Consider the following 23,670-nt stretch of genomic DNA (forward strand, 5'->3'; position numbering starts at 1 on the left):
TTGTAGAACAAAAAAAAATTATTATTATTATTATTATTATTATTATTATTGTTTCAATAATAAAATGATATACCGCAGATTGCGGTTAATCAGTCAGTCATTCAGTCGATTGTTTTTTTTTTTTTTTTTTTTTTAATAAGGATAAATGTATGATTGATAATATATAATTTAAATTTAAAATTATTTTATTCACGCGCTATTATTATCATTATCATTATTATTATTATTATTATTATTATTATTATTATTATTATTATTATTATGTAAATGCGTTGGGGGGGGGGTTATTAATTTTCAATCCGAATCATACTTAAGCTTTATTATTATTATTTTTATTTTGAGGAGTTTTTTTTGTTTAAGAAGGAAAACGAAGGCCGGAAAATCAGACAGGATTTAATTTTTGATTTTTTTGGGGGGCCTGAGGGGGGGGGGTTTAAATCGTTAAAATTTTCCCGAATAGATTTCGAATGAATGATTTTCCATGATGAAACGTTTGTTTTTTTCCTTTGATTTTGGTTCGGAAAATTTATTATTATTATTTTACCAAAGAAAAATGTTTGCTATTTTTAATGTTTTCACGTTGTTGTTGTTGTTTGTTTGTTTGTTTGTTTGTTTGTTTTGTTTTCAAGTTTGGAAAATTTTTTTTTTTTTTTTTTTTTTTTTAATAAATGATTTAAATCGAATAAGTTTTGATTAAATAATAATATTGTTGTCAGGAAAATCCGGAAAATTTTTTTTCTTTTTTTTTTTTCATTTTCTTTTCGAAAAACGAACGTATTAAAATTAGGTATGCAAATAAAACCTGATACCTTAATAATATCAAATTCGTTTTAATAACAACATCTCACGTTTAATTGGATATTTTAAAAAAAAAAAAGAAAATTCTTGTTTCTCTTTCACTACTTTGTGTCATCAATATGAGAATCGAATTCTCATTTCTCAGTTCGACCTTGTTCGTTTTCTTATTCTTTTTTTTTTTTTTTTCAAGGGGGTAACTTTTTTTTTAATGGTAGTTTTTAATTTCGTGTTAAAAGGTGTTGAATTTTTCCGTTTGTTATATTTCGTACCTTCCCCTCCTCCCCCCCTCTCTCTCTGTCTTTCTTTTATTCAGTTTTTCCTTTCAAGGTTTTCCATAATTTTCACGAACGAGATTTGCTATTATTTTTTTTTTTTTCTGGCACTTTTTGTTTGACCCAAATTTAATTTTTTTTTTTCGAAATTATCATTGCGTGAATATATGAATGACAAATTTAAGAGGAGGAGGAGAAGGAGGAGGAAGATGAGGAGGCATTTGGCGGATCCCCAGTTTTGATAAAATACTTTAAAAAAAAAAAAAAAAAAAAAAACGTCACTTGAAAAATTTCCCATGGAAAATTAAAAAAATTTTTTTTTTTGAAATTAGGGAGAAATACTTTAAAATTCTTTGTCGTTGTTAGGTTATTATTATTATTATTATGGTCACTCTTAAACACGACAAGGCTCTTATTTGTCGGGGTTGTTAAGCATTTATCCCAGGTTTATTATTATTATTATTTCGTTAAAAATATGCGTTTTAGTTATATATAACAAAAATTGTTAATTGAATTAGCGAGAAAAGAACCAAAAAGAAAAAAAAAAAAAAAAAAAAAAAAAAAAAAGGTACTAATTTACTTATTGAAAATTCATTTTACTCTCTCGATTGGACTTGATACGTTTTTCAATATGAGCTTATTAAAATCAAAGGGTTCGATTTGCCAAAAGTACATATGTTTAATAATAAAATGGGGGGGGGAGAGGGAAAAAAAATTTTTCTGACGCCTCCGTTAAGCTCGTAATAATTTTTGATTTAGATTTTGAGTTAAAACAATATTTTTATTTTTACATTTTTTTTTTTTTTTTTTTTTTTTCTGATAAAAATAGTGGGGTTGTTGTTGTTGTTGTTGTTGCCTACGAAAAAAAAAAAAAAAAAAAAAAAAAACGACATTTGATGATATTTTTTAAACATAGCATTGAAAAAAAATTTTTTTTTTTCTGCATTATATATCAATTTAAAGAGTCAGTCTATATTCCCGCCAATATATATATAAAGGAATAAATTTTGAGATCTTGATTCATTTTCGAAAAAATTTTTGTGTTTAATTGATGTGCTAATTATTATTATTATTATTATTATTATTTTGTAACTTCAGTGTGAATTACGATTTGTTAAGCGATTGTTATTTGTTTAAAGTGAATATATTTTGTTAAGTGAAAATAAATAGCAAATCTGGGTGCGATATTAACAATTTTTTCAAATTCCATCTCGTTAACAATTCATATTTTTACCCGTTTTCTTTTCGGATACGGTGAAAACGAAATGGAAATTCAGCTCAAAGATGAATCTGGTAAAAGTGTTGAAAATCTATTGGAAAAATCGATAGCGTTAACGAACGACGTGCAAGTGAATCCGACCGTCGAATCTCAGGAAATATTAAAAGAAATGATCGTCGATTTACCCACCGTTCCCGAAAATAAAATGTTGAAAACGGATCCGGGAAATCAGGGGGACGAAGAGAGGGAGGAATCGAAAAATGAAAAAATTCCCATGCAGGAAAAAATAACGAACGCGGTGAATTCGGCGATGGAAGCCGTCGTCGGGAGCGTTAAGGGAATCGTTAATTCCGTTACGAAAAAAGAAAATGCGACGAAGCTCCCCGAACCGGAACTGGGTTTGGAAGAGAAACCTTCGAGTGATTTAGAAATGGATAATAAGAAGGAAAATAATTTAAACGATATGACTAATTTGGTCAACGAACAAGTTTCAAAGGCTGTCGATATTGTGCAAGACGTTAAAGAGATTTTAAATGAAAAATTAGACGACCTTAAAGCAAAAGAAGTTGAGGTGGGAAAAGAGCCGTCGCAAAAAAATTTGGGAGAAGCAAAGAGTGCAGATAAAGTAAACGAAATTGCTAATAATGAAAACGACAAAGCAGAAGAAATTAAAGAGAAAATTGAAAATGTCAACACAGAACATGATCAGACGGTTGAAGATTTGTCGGTTATGAAAAAAGCTGAAAACGAAAATGGAGACAATTCGAAAAGTGAACCAAATAATGAAGAGCAAGCCGTAAAAAACGTCTTAACCGAAAAAATTGAACATTTAAAAGAAATGGCAGTCGAAAAAGGAGAAATGATGAAAAATATGGTGGTCGAAACCGTAGGAGAAATTAAAGATGGCGTGAACGATAAAATAATTGCGGTAAATGATATGATAACCGATAAGTTGGAAGCAGCGAAAAAAATGGTGGTTGATAAAATGGAAGGAAAGAAAGATAATATGGCCGAATCGACGAGAAATGTTTCTGGCGACATCGTGGAAGGAGAAAAAATGAACGCGACCGAAAAAGTAGAATCAGTTAAAAATGTTGAAGTCGATAAGGCAGAAACGTTAAAAAATAATTTAACCGAAAAAGTAGAAAACGTTAAAGATATTAACAAAGATGGAAAAATGGAAGGAGCGAAAGATGTTGCGGTCGATAAAATTGATGCAGCGAAAGATGGCGTCGTCGAAAAAGTTGAATCATTAGAAAATAATGTAGCTGATGATTCAAAAGTGACAGAAATTGTTAACTCTGTTGACGCTCCGAAAGGTGTCGATGGTACGATAGAAACAGTGAAAGGAGGTGAAGGAGGCACTTTGGAAAATAACGATTCCGAAAAATTAGAAGATACGGTAAAGAAAGAAAAAGAAACGACAGAAAATGCTCCTGCCGAAACACCGAAAGATATTTTATCTAATAAAATGGAAGCAGTTAAAGATGCTGCTTTGGATAAAATAGAAACGACAAAAAATGGCGTGATTGATAATGTGGAAGGGATGAAAGAAACGGTGACGGAAAAAATAAAATTATTCGAAAACTTTGCGGTAGATAAAGTGAAAGCAGTAAAAGACAGTAGTATGGCGAATGAAATGGAAGGAGCTAAAAATATTGCGGTCGATGAAGTAAAAGAAGGAAATGGTACAGCGGTTGAAAAAGGAGAATCAGTTGAGAGCACTGCAGCAGACGATAAAGTGGAAGTAGTCAAAGAGATGACGGCTGATAATAAGGTAAAAGAAACAAACGATAATAATGTTGAAGTGAGTAAAGTGGACACCACTACAGTGAATTCGGCCGGTGAAAAAGCAGAAGAAGAAGAAATCGGAAAAGATGCGAACGATAAGGTCGAAGCAGTTAATAATAATAATACTGTAGAAAAAGATGAAACGTCAGAAAAAATGGATAACGTTAAAGATGTTTTAACCGAGGCAATAGCGAGAGCTGAAAACATGATAGCCGCCAGCACGAAAGAAATGGCGATCGGTAAAGAAAAGGAATCTAACGTAGAAAATGTTCAGAAATCGGGAGAAGAAAAAACCGAAGTTGTTGAAAAGTCTGACGATAGCAAAAATGACGTCATTAAAGCAGAGAGCACTGAAAAGCTTGATGAAAGTGCAAACAAAGTATCCGATGCTGTACCAGAAGTTGCAGATTCCAAAAATTTAGAATCGAAAAAAAATGACGTCATAGAAGGCACTCAAAATTCCGAAGATAAAAATAAAAATGGCATCGAATCGGAAAAAGATGTTACGGCCAAGTCAATTATTAACGATCTCATTAGCGAAAAAATAGATGACGTCATAAAATCAAGTCCAAATCAAATTGATGAAAACGGTAGCGATCCAACGGTGTCGGAGAAAATTGTCGAGACTGAAAAATCGGTTGAAGACGTCGGAGTTTCCGATAAGTCAATGAGTGACGCTGCTGCGAACGGGGAGGAAAAAATAAATTTGGTAACGGAAAAAATGAAAGAAATAGTTGCGGAAAAAACTCAGGCACTCGAAAACGTCGTCAAGGAAAATTTAGAAAACGTTCAATGCATCGTGAGCGACATTGTAAACGCCGCCACAGTCGACGGTGAAACTTTGGCGGAAAATTCTACTGAGAAGGTAGAAAAATCGGCGGAAGAAGCTCTACGGGAAAAAATTGAAGAAATGAAAGAAAAGGTTGCGAATAAAGTAACGGAATTGAATGCGGTACTTGGACAGGTGTCCACCGACAAACTCCTCGAGTCAACGGAAACGAACGTAATTAAAGAAATTGCAGAGGAAACGACGTCGAAGGTGAAAGACTTGATGGAGAAAGTAAAAGGTGCATTGAACGACAATTCGACAACATCCGCGACAGACGGGAAAAATGTCGACATGTTGAAAAAATTACAAGAAACTGTCATGAAAAATTTAGAAGGGGTAAAAGATTTGTCTGAAAATCTTTCGGACGAGAAAAATTAAATAAACGAGGAGGGGGAAAAAAAAAAAAATTTAAAGAAAGGAAAAACCGGATGTGATTATATCGATTTAACAATAGCAAAAAAAAAAAAAATTTGAAAAAATTTTGCGTCGATTCAAGTTTTCAAAAAAAAAAAAAAGTAAATAAAAAACTTTATACGTATATTATTATTATTATTATTATATTTACATTATATTATTTTTATCTTAAAAAAATTAAGTTGGCAACATTTTTTTTTATTTATTTATTGTTGATTAATATAGACCGGTTGAAGCAGGGTTGTAAACCTATAAAAAACAAAATCGCATAAGCATATTTTACGATTACGTAAATTTTTGTCACGCGTTTTTCTTTTCATTCCTCCTCCATCTTTGTGGTTTTCTTTCTCTCTCTTTCCCTCTCCCTTCTCTCTCTCTTTCTCTCTCTCACTCTCTTGTGTCGTAATAAACACGAGGATTGTTAACGAATCCCGTTTCAGTGTAATCGGGACGGTTTTTTAAATAAAAACCGCAATAAAAAAACAGGAAACCTACTAAAAAAAAAATAATAATAATAGTAATAATAATGATAGTTATTTTTTTTAATGTTATATAAAATTATAAAGAACGGAAGCGTGTATTAAAGCGTAATAAAAAAAAAAAAAAATTTACGAATTACATGCTAATCGATAAATATCGTCGTTATTTGTAACGGTTTTTTCTTTTTTTCTTTTTTAAATTACACGTCAAAGAAATTATATTAAAAGAGAGAGAGAGAGAGAGAGAGAGAGAGAAAGAAACGTTTAATAATTTATTTTAGTGGCTATTTATTTATATATTTTAGAAAGAACCACCCTATAAAAAAAAAAATAACGGTAATTAATTAGTGACACGTTTATCAACCCAGATTATGTATATACTCTCATTAAGTGGAAGTAGACTCTCGGTCGTATATGCAGAGTTGGTCGTATTAAATTTTCTCTCCCTCTCTCACTCTTTCACTCTCTTGCCACGAAAAAATATTCTGACACGTTTAAAATATACCTGATGATCTTTTTTTACTTTTGTTAAAGAGGATGTTGAACTGTAAAAAACAGGTAAAAAAAAAAAAAAAATTGACAACACATACGATTTCGTTATTATTTACTTTGGCCCCCCAAAAAAATTGTGTAACGGGGCAAAAGTTATTTTTTTGATTTCTTCTTCCACTTTCCCCTTCCCTCTCTCATCATAAATAACATCATTCATTTGGACGAATGCCACACTTTTGCAAAAACTACATAAAAAATTTTTTAATATTCCTAACGAATCGTACGCCGAGTTTCCGGTTTTTGTTTTTAAACCGGATATACTTATTTTTTTCTACGATTCGTGTACACGCGGGCGATGGTTTTCATTGATTTTGTTTTTTTATTTATTTATTTATTTATTTTTTATTTCTTTTGCTTTTCAATATGACTGACTTGATTTTAATTAGTGTTAATTAAATTAGTCGGTTGAATAAGAAGAAAAATCCTTGAAATGAATGAATGAATTTATTATTATTATTATTATTATTATTATGCCGAAAACTAGTTATTATTATTCGCATAATTATTATTAATATTATTAGTCATGTTTTCGCAAAAAAAATTATTTTCTTTTTAATAATAATGATTCACTTTTTTGTTATATCTTAGTTGGTTACCTTATCCGGTAGCTATGCTGGAATAAATATGCTGGAATTCCATCGGATTCCATGGATTCTTCCATCACTTTTTTTTTTTTTTATTTTGCCATTTAAAAATTTATTTTAATTTAATTTATTTTTATTCAGGATGAAACAAACGGTGGGACAGCAAAAGATGATTTGTCCAAAACTACATTCGTAGAAGAAGTCGGGGAAGTTGCCGTGGCGGAAAATTCAGTGGAAGGCAAAATATCCGACGTGAGCATCGGAAACGTGGCAAAAGAACAATCCACTTCCGAAATAGAACAACCCTCGACGGAGACGTCTGACACGTCTACCGCCATAAAAGACTCAGCCGATGATTTACCACCTCCCCTACCCGCTTCTCCACCTCCGAGCGAACCGGTCGACGTTCCCGGACAAGACAAATCCGATAAATTGACGGGGAGCGGAGTCGGAGGACTCGTCGAGAACGTGACTGGAAAATTGGAGGAGGTAACATCTTCAATTTCAAATACTTTAAGTGAAAAATTGGAAACGGCCGAAGCTGTACTCAAAGATGCCGAACAAATCGCCGCCGAAACGGGGAAACAAATCGAAGAAAAAGCAACGGACATACTCAAAACGGTTGAAAAAAGAGCGGAGGAAAGCATGAAAACGGCTGGAGCGTTGATAACGGAAAAAATAAACGACGTTATTGACATGGTCGAAACGACATTGAAAGACGACGTCGGGGAAAAACAAGAAGAAAACGTTGGAGAGAAAGAAAAAGATAATGAAACAGATAAAGAAGAAAAGAAAGTGGAAGAATCCACCACGAAAGAACAACAAGAACAAGAAGAACAACCAACACAACAACAACAACCAACCGAAAGTTTTCCAATAGACAATTTAGAAACGGATTTAACGTCCAAAATGGTAATTGCGGACGTGGCAGAAGAAACGTCGGAAAAGGTAAACGTGGTAAATGAAAATCTTAATGTCGACATGACATGTGTCGAGACGAAGAAGAAGAAAAACTCCCAAGACATTTACAATGTGTAATTTTTTTTTTTTTTTTTTTTTTTAACCCCCCCAAAAAAAAAGAGAGAAAAAAAAAAGAAAAATACAAATATTAATTTTTAATTTTCGTCACGGTTTAAATTATTGGTTTTAGTAGATAAATTTTTCACCATATATATAAAAGCAGGCAACCAACTATCGAAAAAAAAAAAAAAAAACGAACAAGATAGCGAGAGGGGGGGTTCTTCGAGGTTACACGAATCATTTTAGGCTTCTTGAAATTCGATAGTTTTATTCTTCGACATCTACCTGGCATCTCTTTCTTTCTATTTTTAACATTTTCAGGTACGAATTTTCTTTCTTTCTGTTTGAATTTTCCGGATATGGAAAATGCAAGACTTAGGCACTTACATTAAATTATTTCTTTTAATCCAAGATAATGATGATAAAAGACAAAAGAAAAAATATTTTTCCTTATCACACAAAATTACCCTTAGGTCATATTTTCAATAATACAAACAAAACTTTTCCGAGAGAGAGAGAGAGAGAGAGAGAGAGAGAGAGAGAGAAAGAAAGAAAGAAAGAAAGAAAGAGATAGAGATAGAGAAAGAAATTTTATTTATTTTCTTACAATTTTGTTGTTTCGATTTAATTACCCAATCGCTGTCACGCTGACGTCATCATTTCTATTTGTTTTCGATAAATTTAATTTAAAAAAAAAATTGTTTCTAAAAAGAACCTTCAGAACCTTAAAACAATAATAATAATAATAAATTATTATTATCGTTAAACTTCGGCAGTCTCGACGCATGCATGCATGCACGATTTTTTTTTTTTTTTGCATGTTAAATTTTTTATGTTGGGTACACTGTCTTTGGTGGTTGGTGGAGGCCTATATATATATTTAATTACTCTTGATAAGGTAAGTATAATTTTTTTTTTTTTAACGTTGGTAACATATATATATATATACATTTATCGATTTTTATAAATACTCGTCATTACCGCCGCGCCCTCGCCCCCTTCCCCTCCTCCCCTCGGATTTTCTATTTATTACCAAAGCATAAAAAAAAATTTTTTTTTTTTTTATCACCCATTAAAATTAATAATAATAATAATAATAATAATAATGGTGGAAGCATTAAAAAAAAAAGTCTCAGTCGAACAAACGTAATTTTTATTACCGAAAGAGATCAAGAGGATTCGAAAATAATAATGATGATGATGATGATGATACGGTTTTTTTTGTGCCTTTTTCACGGCAGCCATTTTTGTGGCATCCATTGACATAGCAATGTGAAATCGACGCGTGTGAAAATTCAAATAAATATTTATTTTGATTTCCGTGATAAGAACCTTATTAAAACAAGTACGTTGGTTTTTGTACCTGAAAAAAAAACAAAAAAATTATACCTGAATGATAACAGAAAATGAGAATTTTATTATTATTATTACTATTGTATTCGGTGGAAAATTTAACAAGACATTTCCAAATAACAATTTAATACTTTGTCAATTATTGTCATCATTATCATCATTATCATTATCATTTCGATGCGTACGTGCCGTAAACAATGTAAAATTACGCAATTTTGTAAGAGAGAGAGAGAGAGAGAGAGAGAAGACAGGTAATGACAAACGAAACTTATCAAAATAAGTTGTTGTTGTTGTTGTTGTTTACGCGCACAAAAATCGTTTCAAATTAATACAAACAAACAAACAAATTTCTTTAAGTCGCAAATAATGCTGATGATGTTTGTCTCCTTTGTTCGATCCGTTTGTTTTCGCAACAATCGTTGTTTTCGAACGTGTGTAAAAGACTTTTCGTAAACATGGCCGAAAAACGTTTTTAATACACGCGATGACGATGACGTAATACGTTCAGGAACGTTCGTTAATTTAATTTGAATTTTCTCTCTCTCTCTCGCTCTCTCCCCTCTCTCTCTTTTTAATAAATTTATTTATTCACTTTTACGCGGAAAAAAATGATTCGATAGATTTTTTTCGAAGTGTCGAAAAACGGTGACGAAAACGGTGACCAACGGACACCACCATTACCGGTTGTATATGTATGACGTCATAACAGAAGAAAATGTATTTCATGCGTGTACGTGAACGTGCGTGTGGTGTGTGTTTCAGGTAGAAGAAACGGGGGCCGGAGAAAGTTTAGCCGACGTACCGAAAGATATGACCGAAGAGGGAATGACAACCGAAGGTACGAACCAAGGAGGAGCCGAAGAACAACAATTGGACAGTTTGGAAGTGTCGCCACCACCATCGGAAAAAGAAATTCCACCCCCGCCACCACCCGCCGAAACGGAAGTAAAAGAATAGAAGAAAAGGATTTAAATAATAATAATAATTTCTATTTAAAAAAAAAAATATCATCGAAAACGCTCATCTCGTGTGTTTGTCTCGGATTCACAATCAATGTTGTTGTTTTCATAAATGGAAACTCAAATAAACAAACAAACAAACAAACGGAAACAAACACAAAACACACACCCACAGGAAAACAAACAAACCTTTTTTTTTTTTTTTTTTTTAAAGAAAAAAAATTCTATTCTGATATAATAATAATAATAATAATAATTTTTTTTTTCTTATATATATATATATTTTGTGTCTCCCCCAATTTATTTTTAAGTATGTATATTTATTAAATCAATAATAATAATAATAATGATAATGATAATGATGATGATAATTTAATAAGAATATCTATATAACTATGATTATTATTATTATTATCTTTTTTTTTTTTTCTTTTCTCTTACTATTATTATTATTATTATTAAATATATTATGAAGTTATTAATTTATATTTCGTTTATATATATATATATTATCATTATTATTTATATATGTGTGTGCGTAAGTGTGTGAGTGTGCGTGTGATAATAATAATGATAAGAAAGGTAGTTTTTTTTTTTTTAAATAAGGAAATTGGTGATTGATCGAATTTTAAAATTTTTTTTTAATAATTATAAACAAACAAATCATTCCGAATTTTCTCGAAAAAAAAATTAATAATAATAATGATGATAATGATGATGATGGACCAATGATATAAAACCTTCCAATAATTTTTTTTTCTTTTTTTATATAAAAACTTTTTAGAGTATAAATTTTATACATAATTTTTAATAATATATTTATATACATAAATCGCCATTTAAATTTTTTTTAAATTTTCACACGGTTACAACGATAATAATGATGATGATGATGATGATAATAATGATAATTTTCTATTTGTTTCTTATTAAATCTTTTAAAAAAGAAAAAAAAAAAAAAATGAGTGAGAATCTGATCGTGATCAATCAATCAATCAATCGAGTAAATTTTTTTTTTCTTCACATTCTATGGAATTTTTGTGTATTTAATTAGAAGTGAGGGGAGGTAAGGGGGGAGGATTAAATAATAATAATAATTTATAAAAAAAAAAAAAATGATTTTAAAATATAGATGATGATTATTACGGTATATATGATGGGGCGAACGTTTTTACTATTATTATTATTATTATTTCGGAGTTTTTTTTTACGTAATTATTATTATTATTATTATTATTATTGGGTTAGAGGTTGTGAGTAATTATAATTAAAAAAAAAAAAAAAAAATGAAAAATGAAAAACGTTTCCTCCTTATTATTATTATTTTTTGTTTCTCTCCGTTTGAAACGATCGCGATTACTTTTACACAATTTATTATTATTATTATTATTAATATATTATTTGCCGCATCGATTTATGTAGTAAGTTTAAAACCCCATTGAAAAAAAAAAAAAATAATAATAATAATAATAATAATAATAATGATTTTAATTAATTGAACGTGAGAAAAACAAAAAAAAAGAAAATCATTTTCTCCAATCGAAACTTTTCTTTTTATTTTTTATCAAATTAACATCAAATCATATTACATAATAAATCGAATGATTGTGCGTGTGTTTAAGTGCGTGAGTGCGTGTGCGTGCGAGTGCGTTGTTTAATTATTATTATTATTATTATTTTATTTTATTTTATTTAAAAAAAAATTTTTTTTTTCGTTGATTAAAATTAAAAAGCGTTTTGGAAAATGTTTTCGTAGAATGAATTTCTAAAAAAAAAAAAAAAAAATTAATAATAATAATGATAATAGTTGTAGGAGTTGTATGAGTAGTAATAATGATGATAATGATAATGATAATGATGATAATAAAAAGTAAAAAAAAAAAAATTTTTTTTTCGGTTTTATTTTTTATGTATTAGTTAAAAAAATTTACATTTTATTTATTTAAATATATACATATATATAAATATAAATATTTATGTAAATTTTTTTTTTTTTTTTATACTCATCATTGATACGCACACGATTGATTTTTATCGATAATAATAATAATAATAATAATAATAATAATAATAAGACTTTTTTTTAATAATTAAATAAATAAAATAAATAAATAAAAAAAATTTGTGCTCGTGTTTTTTTTGCATTTTATAAACAAAAAAAAAAAAAAAATTTTTTAATAAATAAATAATTTTGTAAAATTTAAATAATCGATTTTTAATAATTAATATTATTATTATTATTAATACTATTTAAGGATTTGTAAAAGAGAGATAGATAGATAGATAGAAAGAGAGAGGAGATATATACAATTTGCATTTATTTAAACAAAAAATGAATTTTCCAATTATTTTAATTCGATTTCCATTTTTTTAAATTTAAGTAACCGTTTGCATTCCAACGACATACATAATTAATAATTATACATATATACATATACATAAATAAATAAATTGAGAAAATAATAATAATAATAATAAAATTTTTGTTTGTTCTTATTTTTTTTTTTCGATATAAAAATTAGTCATGTAGAATTTAATAAATAAATAAATTAATTAATTAATAAATGAATATATATATATATACATAGTTTATTTTATTTTATTTTATTCTTTACATAATAATCAATTTTTTTTAAATAAATAAATAAATAATTTAAGAAAAAGGTGAAAGAAGAAGTTGAAGAAGAGCAAATGATAATATTGATAAAAAAATAAATAAATGAAAAAAAAAATTTATTATCATTATTATTAATAATATATTTGCATTTTTATATTAATTAATAAAAATTAAATAATTAGTTAGTTTTTACTTAATTGAAAAAAAAAAAAAAAAAATTGATAACGCGTGCGTGAGAAATTATTAATAAGTTGTTATTGATAAGAGAAATAAATAAATAAAAAGCCTTTTATTTTGATTTTATCAATTATTAATTATTATTATTATTATTAAAAAAATAGATGTGAATTATTAAATAGCTTCTTTTTTTATTAATTAATTAAATAACGTGAATTGTGTTGAAATAACAAAATTTATGTAATAATAATAATAATAATGTTTGAAATTTGCTGCTTTTGTGATTTTAAAAAAAAAAATTTTTTTTCGCTCAAAATATTTTTTTTTTTTTTGCTTCTTTTTTTTAGTATAAAAATTTAAACGAAATTTATTATTATTATTATTATTAAGTAAATCTTTTTTACATATATTAAAAAAATAATAATATCAAAAAAAAAAACGATACGATTCTAAATATTTATATATATATATGAAATTAATTGTAATTAATAAAAAGAGATGATTTAATTTTAAGATATTTTAAATCTCTTGGGTTTTACTATTATTATTATTATTATTATTAATATCATCATTTCCATTTTTTCATAGTTTTTATTATTATTTTGTGTATTAGAATTTTTTTTTTTTTTTTCTATTCTTTTCTTTTCTTATTGTTGTTCATGTAAACTTGTGAAAAGCAAGAATTTTTTTTTTTTTTTTTTTATACGGTATTAAAATAAATAAAATAATTTATATTTAAAAATAAATAATAAAAAAATGTTTAAAAAAAAAAAGATTTTATTGTTGTTTATTTAAACCAAAGAATTAATTAATTAATTTTTAATTAATAAATGGTTGGAATACTTAATATTTTCACGGTTATTTAATATGATTTATCAAAAGTTCATAAAACCGCCTGCATTTTGCTGATTATGCAATATTGAGTACTTTAAAGCGTTGCAAAAAGTCAAACGTCGGAAATGTATATAAAACGAAGTTTGTTATAAATAAAAAAATAATTATTAATTGGAATCATGAAATCATTGATAAGAAATTTTAGTTTTAATTCATTTCAAACGGAAATAAGATGATGATAAGAGGTTTTTGTTTTTTTAAGAGAAAATGCTGTTTTTTAAAGAAAAAATTAATTAATTAAGGTATTAGAGTGATTAGCTGTTGCAGGTAATTAAATTCATTTACTTTAAAAAAAAAATATTTTTTCAAATTGATAATTTTATTATTATTATTGGGCAATAAAAAAGCTTATTGATTGATAAAAATTTAATCGAGCATTTATTTGCAAGACAAAATTGTACAAAATTTGCTCAATGATTGTTTAAAGTATTTGTAATAGTAAAATATCACATGTTAATGAGACAAAATATTTAAAATTACATAAGCTAACTAACTCTCTGTTGATTCGACATTTTTCTCTTTTTCACCTTTGTTCGATGATAAAGATATAGTGACTGGACCATCATTACAAAGTTCAACTTGCATGAGTGCTCCAAACATTCCTTCTTTTATTTTATCAGGATCATATTGACATTTAAGTCTTTCCAATATATGTTCATAGAATTTTTGAGATTCATCAGGTTTCATAGCGTGATGAAAATCTAATTTGTTTCCTTTTAAACTATTACATAGAGTGAATTGACTTACACACATAACTTCATATTGTTTATCCATAACGCTTTTACTCCATTTTTTACCATCTTCATTATCGAAAAATTTTACATTTAATATTTTTTTTACTCTGAAAAATAAAGCGTGTGACATTGTGACTAAAAAAAATATTAATAAAAATGGTTTTTTTTTTTTTTTTATGTAAAAAATTTACCAACGCATAATTCACGTCTTCTTGAGTGTCTTCTCTACCTATTCCAATTAAAACTAATAAACCTCTCCCGATGGAACTTATTATTTCATCGTTTACTGCCAAAAAAAAAAAAAAAAAAAATTATTTTTTGAAAAATTACTCCTCCATATTTGAATGGCAAAAAAAAAAAAAACAAATTAAAGGGTAAATAAATAAAAATTGGGTTTACGGGATAATTAAAATCAAATTACCTTTTACGGAAGAATGCGTTACTCTTTGAATAACAATTTTCATTTTCGAAATGAATTTTATTTTACTTTTTTTTTTTTTTTTTAAAATGGTCATGTAATAAAAAAAAAAAAAGGAAATATTTTTGTCGCCAAAATGCAAATAATTGAGTTTCCGTTATTCGCCAACTGACATTGCGCTCATAAATGTCATGATATTCGTCAAATCAAAATGGCTTTCAGTTTAAAAGGAAATGTCATTATGAAAATAAATTTTTAATTTATTTTTTTTTTTTATCCGGCGATGAAATTAAATTTTTCAACCATTATACTTGTTATTGTCGTATTGATATTTTCAGTTTTTTTTGCCAATTTATCTAATTTGATTGCAATACAAGTGGAAAATACAATAGTTAATGATGATGATTATAACAAAGATATTACAATTGAAAAATATAAATCTCATTTTGATATTGACAGCCCAGATAATGAAGAACAGGTGATTGAAAATAACCATTTCAAACATTTAATGTGGTTTCTACAGGTGTGTATTCGTTTTTTTTTTTTTTGAATTATATAACTCATTTTCTTTAAATCTTTAATCTGAATTCAAATGTATCATGTCAAGTATTATTAATAATTTTATTTTTTACTTTATATTTTTTTATTTATTAAATTAAATTGAAAAAAAAAAAATAGGAAACGTCAATTTAATTGGAATTAAATACAAAAATCTTAATGAATAAATTCATTTATTTTTATTTAATGAAAAAAAAAGTTAATTTGATTATTGATTTTTTTTTTTTTTTTTAAATTTTTTTATTCATTAATAATTTGTTTCAGATATCAGATATTCATGTCAGCATATTTCATGATTCTTCTAGAATTACAGAATTTCAAGAATTCTGCGAAAGAACTGTACCATCTATTAATCCATCATTGGTTTTAGCAACCGGAGATTTAACGGATGCCAAAACGGCTGACAATATGGGTTCTGCACAACAAATTGAAGAGTGGGAAATATATAAAAACATTCTTTTAGAATCTGAAGTTGTTAATAAAACAGTTTGGTTAGATATAAGGGGTAATCATGGTAAGTAAAAAAATTTTATCCATGCAAGAAAACTTTTAAAAATTTATTCATCATGTAATTTCATTCCAGATAATTTCAATATACCTACTCCGGATTCGAAATTGAATTATTATAGAAATTACACAATACAAGGCAGAAAACATCCTCACTCTTATTTATACACATCCTTTATAAATGGTGACATGTATGGATTTTTGGGAATTGATGCTTGTTTATCTCCTGGACCTAAAAGACCATTTAATTTTGTCGGTGTTTTAAATAAAACTGAAATCCAACACATAAGACATTTGATTTCAGAAGCCAAAAGAAAAAGTATTAAATTATTTTTTCTTACATAAATTTATTAAAAATGAATTATGTATGTTTATAGATAATTTTTTAATTTGTTAAAAAATAATAGGAGTACAATACACTGTAGTTTTCGGACATTATCCGACTTCGTGCATAATAACAGAAGGCCAAAAATCAGTTAGAAATATTATAATCGAAGCTCCTGGTTGTTGGACTTATTTATGTGGACATTTTCATATGTTGGGAGGTCTTGTGCCAAATATGTACACATTGCAAAAAAGTGGATATTTAGAACTTGAATTGGGAGATTGGAAAGATAATAGAATGTAATTTTATTTAATCCTTTAATTATTTCATTATTAGTCTTCGGGAATTTAACAAATTGGAAAATTATTTAGTTATAGATTAGCAGCATTCGATAATGGATTCTTTTCATTTGTTGATGTTTATCATGGAGAATGGCCAATCATGCTTATAACAAATCCTAAACATTCTTTGTATTTGGTTCCTTTTAAAGAATCTAAACTTTCGTTTCTTCGTTCTTCCCACATAAGGCAAGACGACATTTTGTTTTGTTCTATATTGCAAAAAAAAAAAAAAAAAAAAAACATGTTAACGACATTATTCATTTTACATTTCAGAGTTTTGGTTTTTTCCATCGCTCCCATCGATTTGGTACAAATTCAAATAAATGACGACGATTGGAAAAATGCAAGTAACGTCAAAGGACCTCTTTACATCGTACCTTGGCAACCTGAAAAATACGGAACCGGAATTCATAGCATAAACGTTCGATCGAGAGACAGAGAAGGAAGAGAACGCGGTATAACTCAACCATTTTCCATTGATGAAACAACATTTAGTTTTAAATTTTGGCCGCGTTTAGTACTTATGACTAATATCAGTACCGTCGTAAGTTTTACCACAAGAATTACTAATAAATGAAACTTGTTTCAAGATGGATAAAAAAAAAACTTTTTTTTTCTTAATAGTTTCAGTCTCTTTTTGGAATGTCACTTTGTTTTTCAACCGTACCCCTATGCATATTTAAAGTGGCACACGTTTTAGTAAAGAAAAAAAAAATGAAAAAACCACAAATTAAAAATAGAGTTTTAAGAAAATGGATTCGTAGTTTTTGGATTTTATCAACTGTTGATAAAATTTTTTATCCTTTGGTTACGTATCCACTCTACCTTTCGGTTGGTAAGTCGAAGATTATTTAATTTTTCACTCCAAAACTTCTTTAAATACAATTTGAAGAAAGGGAAAACATTTTGTTTTTTTAGGGCCTTGGACTATTGGAGAAGTGATTGATGGTCACATCGGTGCAGTTTTCGCATGGGGTTTACTCGTTAATAATTCCTACCTTCCCGGATCATTTACTTACGCCTATGGTTTCATGCAAATGTGTACATTTCAATTACCATTAACAGTAGTTTTAGCGAAAGCTATCGATAGACGGTGAGTGTGGGTGTGGGTGGGGGTGGGGGGGATCCATCAAACCTCTTAAAAATCCTCATACACTCGATAAAAATTTATTTTTGTTATTATATTTCAGGTTCCGACATTTTCAAACGGTTGAAAGAACTTCGAAATTAGATTTTTTTTTCCGTCATTTACCCTTCGCCATTGTTGTTTCAATACAAGTTATATGTGCCTATTTTTTCCTTTTGGCGTATGGAACGCTAGCATTTTTTTTAGGACCCCTTCGCACGTGGTCTATTATATTAGCTTTAATCTTATGGAGATCGTGCAATAACCTGAAAGAAAATTCATTTAGGTACGGTTGTCTTCATCTTCTACATTATCTTCTTCTCATCGATTCGAATTAATTAATCTTTTTTTTCCTATCATTTTAGGGAAGCAAGTAAAGTTTGGATGAAAACACGACTGGAAAATCCGGAAGAAAACACAGTTACAAGCAATTTATAAAAATTTCCCCCATTTTATCCACGTGTCTTTGTTTTTATTTTATTATTATTATTATTGTTTTTTTCTACAACGATTATTAGTTTTCATTGAATTGAAAATTTTCTTTTTTATTTTATAAATAATTTTATGTAATTAAACATTTTAAATTTTTTTTTATTATAAATTGCATTTAAAAAACAAAACGAAAAAATTTGTGTATGTATTATTATAACGGGTGAAAACAACAAGTCTGTTTATTTTAAATATTTATTTTCCAATTAAGCTTATTGCCAAAAAAATACGTTAATTAAATAAATTTTATTTTAATTAAAAAATTGTTTTTTTTTTTTTTAATAATCCTTCCTTCCTTCCTTACTTCCTTAAGGAAAAATCATAAAATTCAATTAAATCCTGCAAAACTTACGTTCGCATATTATAAAATGAATTATCGAATTAATGTTAAATAAATCACCCGAATCATCTTTTAAAAAAAAAAAAAATTCAATAAAGGGTATTTAAATTTTAAAAAAGAATAAATTTTCAAGTAAATTTCTTACAAAATTTATTTAAATAAAATAATAATAGTAAAAAAAATTAATAATAATAATAAAACATTACAAATGAAATTTAATAAATAATAATAATAATAATAAAAATTAATAAAAAAAAAAAAAATTAATTTTATTATTAGTTACAACACAATTTCCTTGTTGTTGTTTTTACTTACTTTTGATGAAAAGTTGCTGTGAACCCCCACAGGATAAATGCATAGTTTTAATAAACTAGTCGAAAATCACTGTTAAATTCAAAACAAACAAAAAAACAAACACTTTGAACCCCCTCCTCCCCTCCCCTCCACCCCCCTCAAAAAAAAAAAAATCTTTTTTTAACCTCATTAGTCGCGAGTTATATAATTTTGCAGCCAACAAAGAAAACTTTATTATTATTATTAAATTAATTAATTAATTAAAAAAAAAACTGTGATGCGTGTAATAATAATAATAATAGTAACAACAACAACAAACGTTTGTTATTTTCTTTTAAAAAAAACTTTTTCACTAAAAAAAAAAAAAAGTTTTGTTGCGTTTTTCAATTTAATTTTTTTTCCTTTCTCCTATTAATTCTATTTATTTATTTATTTATGTATTTATGTAAGCAACGTCACACTTTGTAAAAAGAATTTACTACTTTTTAACTAATTAAAATCATGCCCCCCCCCCTTCTCCCCGACATTTTATCGAGAGGGGGGACATAATACAATACAATACGAGGAAAAACAAACACAAAAAAAAAAAAACGTTTCCAACAAACGATAGAAATTTAGGGAGGGGAATGAGGGGCAAGGGGAGGGTGACTTTATAAAAACAGAATTTTAATTGACAATTATTATTATTATTATTATTATTATTACTACGTTATGAATATTAAACCTGTCGGAAAATTTATTTTTCCCAACTACTACTACCACTACTCCTACTACTAAAAAAAAACCGTAAAATTCATCTTAATCAATTGAAATTATCATCATTATCATCATCGTCGCCTTCGTCATTTGAATTCGTATTGATGATAATAATAATAATAATAATAATAACAACAACAATTCAACCTTTGTATCGATTGTGCTGTAGTAAAGAAAGTAAGAATTTTTCCTTTTATGTCTTTCCCCCCTGTAAGGTTTTATGGAAGTGTACCTTACAACAAAAGAAAATGTCTTACTCTCTCTTATTGATTTTCCCATCTCTCTCTCTCTCTCTCTCTCTTTTGAAACTCACATTATAATACATATTTGTAGAGTATATATATATATATTTACGCATGTGTGTATTGTTTATTTTTTTTTTTTGAATTGCCAACGCATAATGTGTAGATTTTGTCGGATGGTGGCGGTAGTTTTTTTATATATATATATTAATAGCATAATTTAATAAAAAATATTTTTTTATTTAAAAAGAATTATGTGAGTATGTCATTTTCGTAGATCCGCCTCTGAAATAATAATAGGCGTAGTGAGATTTTCTCGCAGGCGGCGCGGAGTCAATTGCGGAACCGCAGAACGTCGTTCGTTTTGTCATACTGGAAGCATTTTAGAAATTTAAAAAATTTTCAAAATTGAAAACAAAAAATCAAAAAAAAAAAAAAAAAAAAAAAACTAAACACACACACTGCATTAAATTATAACAATTAGTTTAAATAAATAATAAATTATTATTATCATCATCATTTTTTAATTGTTTGTTTCATATTCGAAGCGAATGAAAATGAAAATGATGAAAAACCGAAAGAAAAATAATAGAGAAGAAAGCTCAACTTTTAATCTAATAAATAAATAAATAAATCACCTTAAACTTGTATTAATAATAATAATAATAACACAAAAATTAATTGATAAACAATAATAATAATAAGTTGAGCATTTCTTATATCGAATAGTTTTTGTAAGATTTGTAATCGAAAACCCTTTACCTTATTAATAAATGAAAATAATGATGATGATGATAGCTTGTTTTTAATTTTCCCTATTGAATTCTTATTTATTTCACATCATGCAATTAAAAAATGAAAAAACACAAAAAAAAAACTAAAAATAATTATAAATTTTATGTGTGTGTGTGATTGTATATTCGATAAACAGAATTATTCAATTAAATATTATTATTATTATTATTCGAAGTACCTGATTTATTTTTTCTAATTAAGTTAGTTCTTGAATTTGAAATTTATTTCCGTCGATTATGATTAACTTATAATTATTATTATTATTTATTATTTATTAATAAATTATCCATGAGCTACGAAGAAAGTTGAAAGAATTCAAACGTCGATTTCCATTAAGATGAATTACTTTTTATTTTTTATTTTTTTTCTCGATTCTTCTGTTCGGTCTGAAATTCGAAGATTCATTACAAAACAAAAAAAAAAAATTATTTGCATTCTCAGTATGACAAAACAATTTTAAAAAAATGTTTTCAATTAAATTATGTAAATAATAATAATAATAAATAAATGCTATGATAAGTTGATATGTTTCTTTTTTTTCTCGACTTAACTATCGGAGACTTTTTTCATTAACAAAAAAAAAAATGTCGCTATAAAAATATTGACTATCAGTTAGTAATTCTACTTATAAAAAATAGAATTTTTTGAATGGGTAAAATCTACTTAACGACTTACTAATATCCATAAGTTCCTGATGCCTTTGAATCACTAACTTTTCGTTATCACAGTTTTTTTTTTTTTTTTGTAAAATATAAGAAGTTAAAGAAATACAAAAAGTAGAAAAATTATATATATAAACACATGTAGAATTACTGTTCATCATGTTTTTTTTTAATAAAAAAAAAACCGTCAAAATTTAATATCGCCTACTCCCACCGCCCCCGGCACTAATAGGTGAACGACTTCGAAACCTTGATGAGGATCCATCACCGCCATTATAATTACTGCGGCCGGCACCGTAATTTCCGTTGCCGCTACCGTAATTGACACCGCCACCGCCGCCGCCACCACCACCGTAATTATCCCGGCCCCCACTTCTACCGAAATCTCTTCCTCTACCGAATCCCCCGCGTCTCGGTCCACCGCCTCGTCCACCACCACCACCACCACCACCAGAACGAAATCCTCCTCTTCCTCTACCCCCAAAACCCATGGGTGGCATACCATTGCCACCACGCGAACCTCCCCGACCGCGACTACCTCCGCCGTTTCCGCGGAAACCTCCTCTTCCGCGACTGCGTGACAATTCGACTCGAAGTTTTCCCCCTAAAAGTTCTGTACCATTCATACTATCGCAAGCGTTTTCAGCATCTGTTTTATTTGAAAATTCAATAAATGCAAATCCTGGGGGATTGAAAGCAACCCAAACATTGTTTAATTTTCCAAATTTTTCAAATTCCGATTCCAAATCTTCTTTTTTTGTTCCTTGTGATAAACCACCGACATAAACGCGAGTCCCTCTTTGATAACCGTCGCGATCTCCCATTTTCAACCTGAAATACCAATTTTAAAAAAAACCGTTATTACAAGGAAAAAAATTAAATTTAAAAGCGTGTGAAAAGAATTAGAAAATTAAAAATCAATTTCAAAATGGCGACCGCGTTACCAAATTACATTGCACCATTTATTCAAACAATTTACTATGCATTCAAATGAAATGCATAAAAAAATACTCTTAATCGAATTAGACAAATTACATTTTAATTTTATATAATAAACAAAACGAATTAATAATTCTCAGTAAGGAAAAAAGGAAAAAGTGTCAATGAACACTCCAGTGAATCATTTTTAAACACATTATTTGAACCATTTTCATATTGCAATTATTTAAAATATAAAAAATTTAATCGAATCTTATAATAAATAAACTTTACCTTTGGTTAAATAACAAAATACGATCGATTAAACGTTAAAAAATCTTAAAAAATAAATTTAATAATACCGCAACTGAAAACCAAAGACAGACGCGTCATTGATTAAACCTCAACTACAAAAAATGCAAATGAATTTGTCGCCAACTCAACAAGTTCAATTCACAACGTTTTTTTTTTTTTTTTTTAAAATAAACCCATCCGCACTTATTAAAATATTATAATTTTATTTATTAAATGTTAACTTTTAAAACTTTATTATCTACCTCTTTTAATTATAATAAAATAAAATCCACCGGTTTATAATTTCCACAACTTGTAGATTTTAACTATGCCGGGATTTTTGCCGGGTAAAAAGACAAAAAAAATTTGGCGCGAAAATGTAGCATTTTTAAAAATTTATTAAACCGACAATTTAATTAGGTAAATGTGTCAATAACTAATTCTATTGTTTTTTTCATTTAACAAAAAAAAAAAATGGCGTAACTAGTTCAGAAGTGTTTCAATGTAAAAAAGTAATACAATTTAATATTATTATTCTGTGAAACTATATTATTTAATTAGTTAAAATAGTTTAATAATTACTTACTTATACAACAACATAAAAATTTGTGTTTGAATATGTTTTTTTGGTAAGTTTTTCCATTTTTTCTCAATATAATCACATAATTGTTGAATATGTGATGTAAAATTGTCTTATTTGATTTTTCTATTTAAAAAAAAAAAAAGTCAAAATTTACGGTAAAAATTTAATTAATAAATAAATAAAAAATAATTCAATTAAAAAAATATTATTATTATTTTTATTAAAAAATTACAACAAAATTCAATCACAATATCATTAAAAATTTATGAGTATTTATAAATAATAATAATAATTTAAATTTATTTGTAATAGGCACTTTAAAAAAAAAAA

General features: G+C 27.4%; 4 protein-coding genes across 4 annotated transcripts; 2 read left to right on the forward strand and 2 right to left on the reverse strand.

Annotated features, from left to right (window-relative positions):
- Positions 1–2,335: 2,335 nt before the first annotated feature.
- Phum_PHUM612070 (Merozoite surface protein 1 precursor, putative) lies at positions 2,336–10,268 on the forward strand (the record flags this gene model as incomplete). The annotated part of the gene is made up of 6 exons (XM_002433018.1): positions 2,336–5,245; positions 7,080–7,661; positions 7,808–7,886; positions 8,735–8,856; positions 9,932–10,003; positions 10,074–10,268. The coding sequence occupies 6 exons, from the start codon at positions 2,336–2,338 to the stop codon at positions 10,266–10,268; spliced, it is 3,960 nt and encodes a 1,319-aa protein (XP_002433063.1).
- A 4,179-nt stretch (positions 10,269–14,447) lies between these two features.
- Phum_PHUM612080 (uncharacterized protein) lies at positions 14,448–15,156 on the reverse strand (the record flags this gene model as incomplete). The annotated part of the gene is made up of 4 exons (XM_002433019.1): positions 14,448–14,742; positions 14,799–14,827; positions 14,884–14,978; positions 15,114–15,156. 4 exons carry the CDS (start codon positions 15,154–15,156, stop codon positions 14,448–14,450), a joined length of 462 nt encoding a protein of 153 aa, XP_002433064.1.
- Positions 15,157–15,393: 237 nt separating this feature from the next.
- Positions 15,394–18,405, forward strand: Phum_PHUM612090 (uncharacterized protein; the record flags this gene model as incomplete). Its single annotated transcript, XM_002433020.1, has 10 exons — positions 15,394–15,633; positions 15,933–16,182; positions 16,252–16,494; positions 16,583–16,799; positions 16,872–17,042; positions 17,115–17,385; positions 17,466–17,676; positions 17,760–17,934; positions 18,032–18,253; positions 18,333–18,405. 10 exons carry the CDS (start codon positions 15,394–15,396, stop codon positions 18,403–18,405), a joined length of 2,073 nt encoding a protein of 690 aa, XP_002433065.1.
- Positions 18,406–21,739: 3,334 nt separating this feature from the next.
- Phum_PHUM612100 (arginine/serine-rich splicing factor, putative) lies at positions 21,740–22,693 on the reverse strand (the record flags this gene model as incomplete). The annotated part of the gene is made up of 2 exons (XM_002433021.1): positions 21,740–22,376; positions 22,680–22,693. 2 exons carry the CDS (start codon positions 22,691–22,693, stop codon positions 21,740–21,742), a joined length of 651 nt encoding a protein of 216 aa, XP_002433066.1.
- Between the last annotated feature and the right edge of the window lie 977 nt (positions 22,694–23,670).

This window comes from Pediculus humanus, genomic scaffold (assembly GCF_000006295.1).
Source record: "Pediculus humanus corporis 1103172108319 genomic scaffold, whole genome shotgun sequence".
Lineage (NCBI taxonomy): Eukaryota > Metazoa > Arthropoda > Insecta > Psocodea > Pediculidae > Pediculus > Pediculus humanus.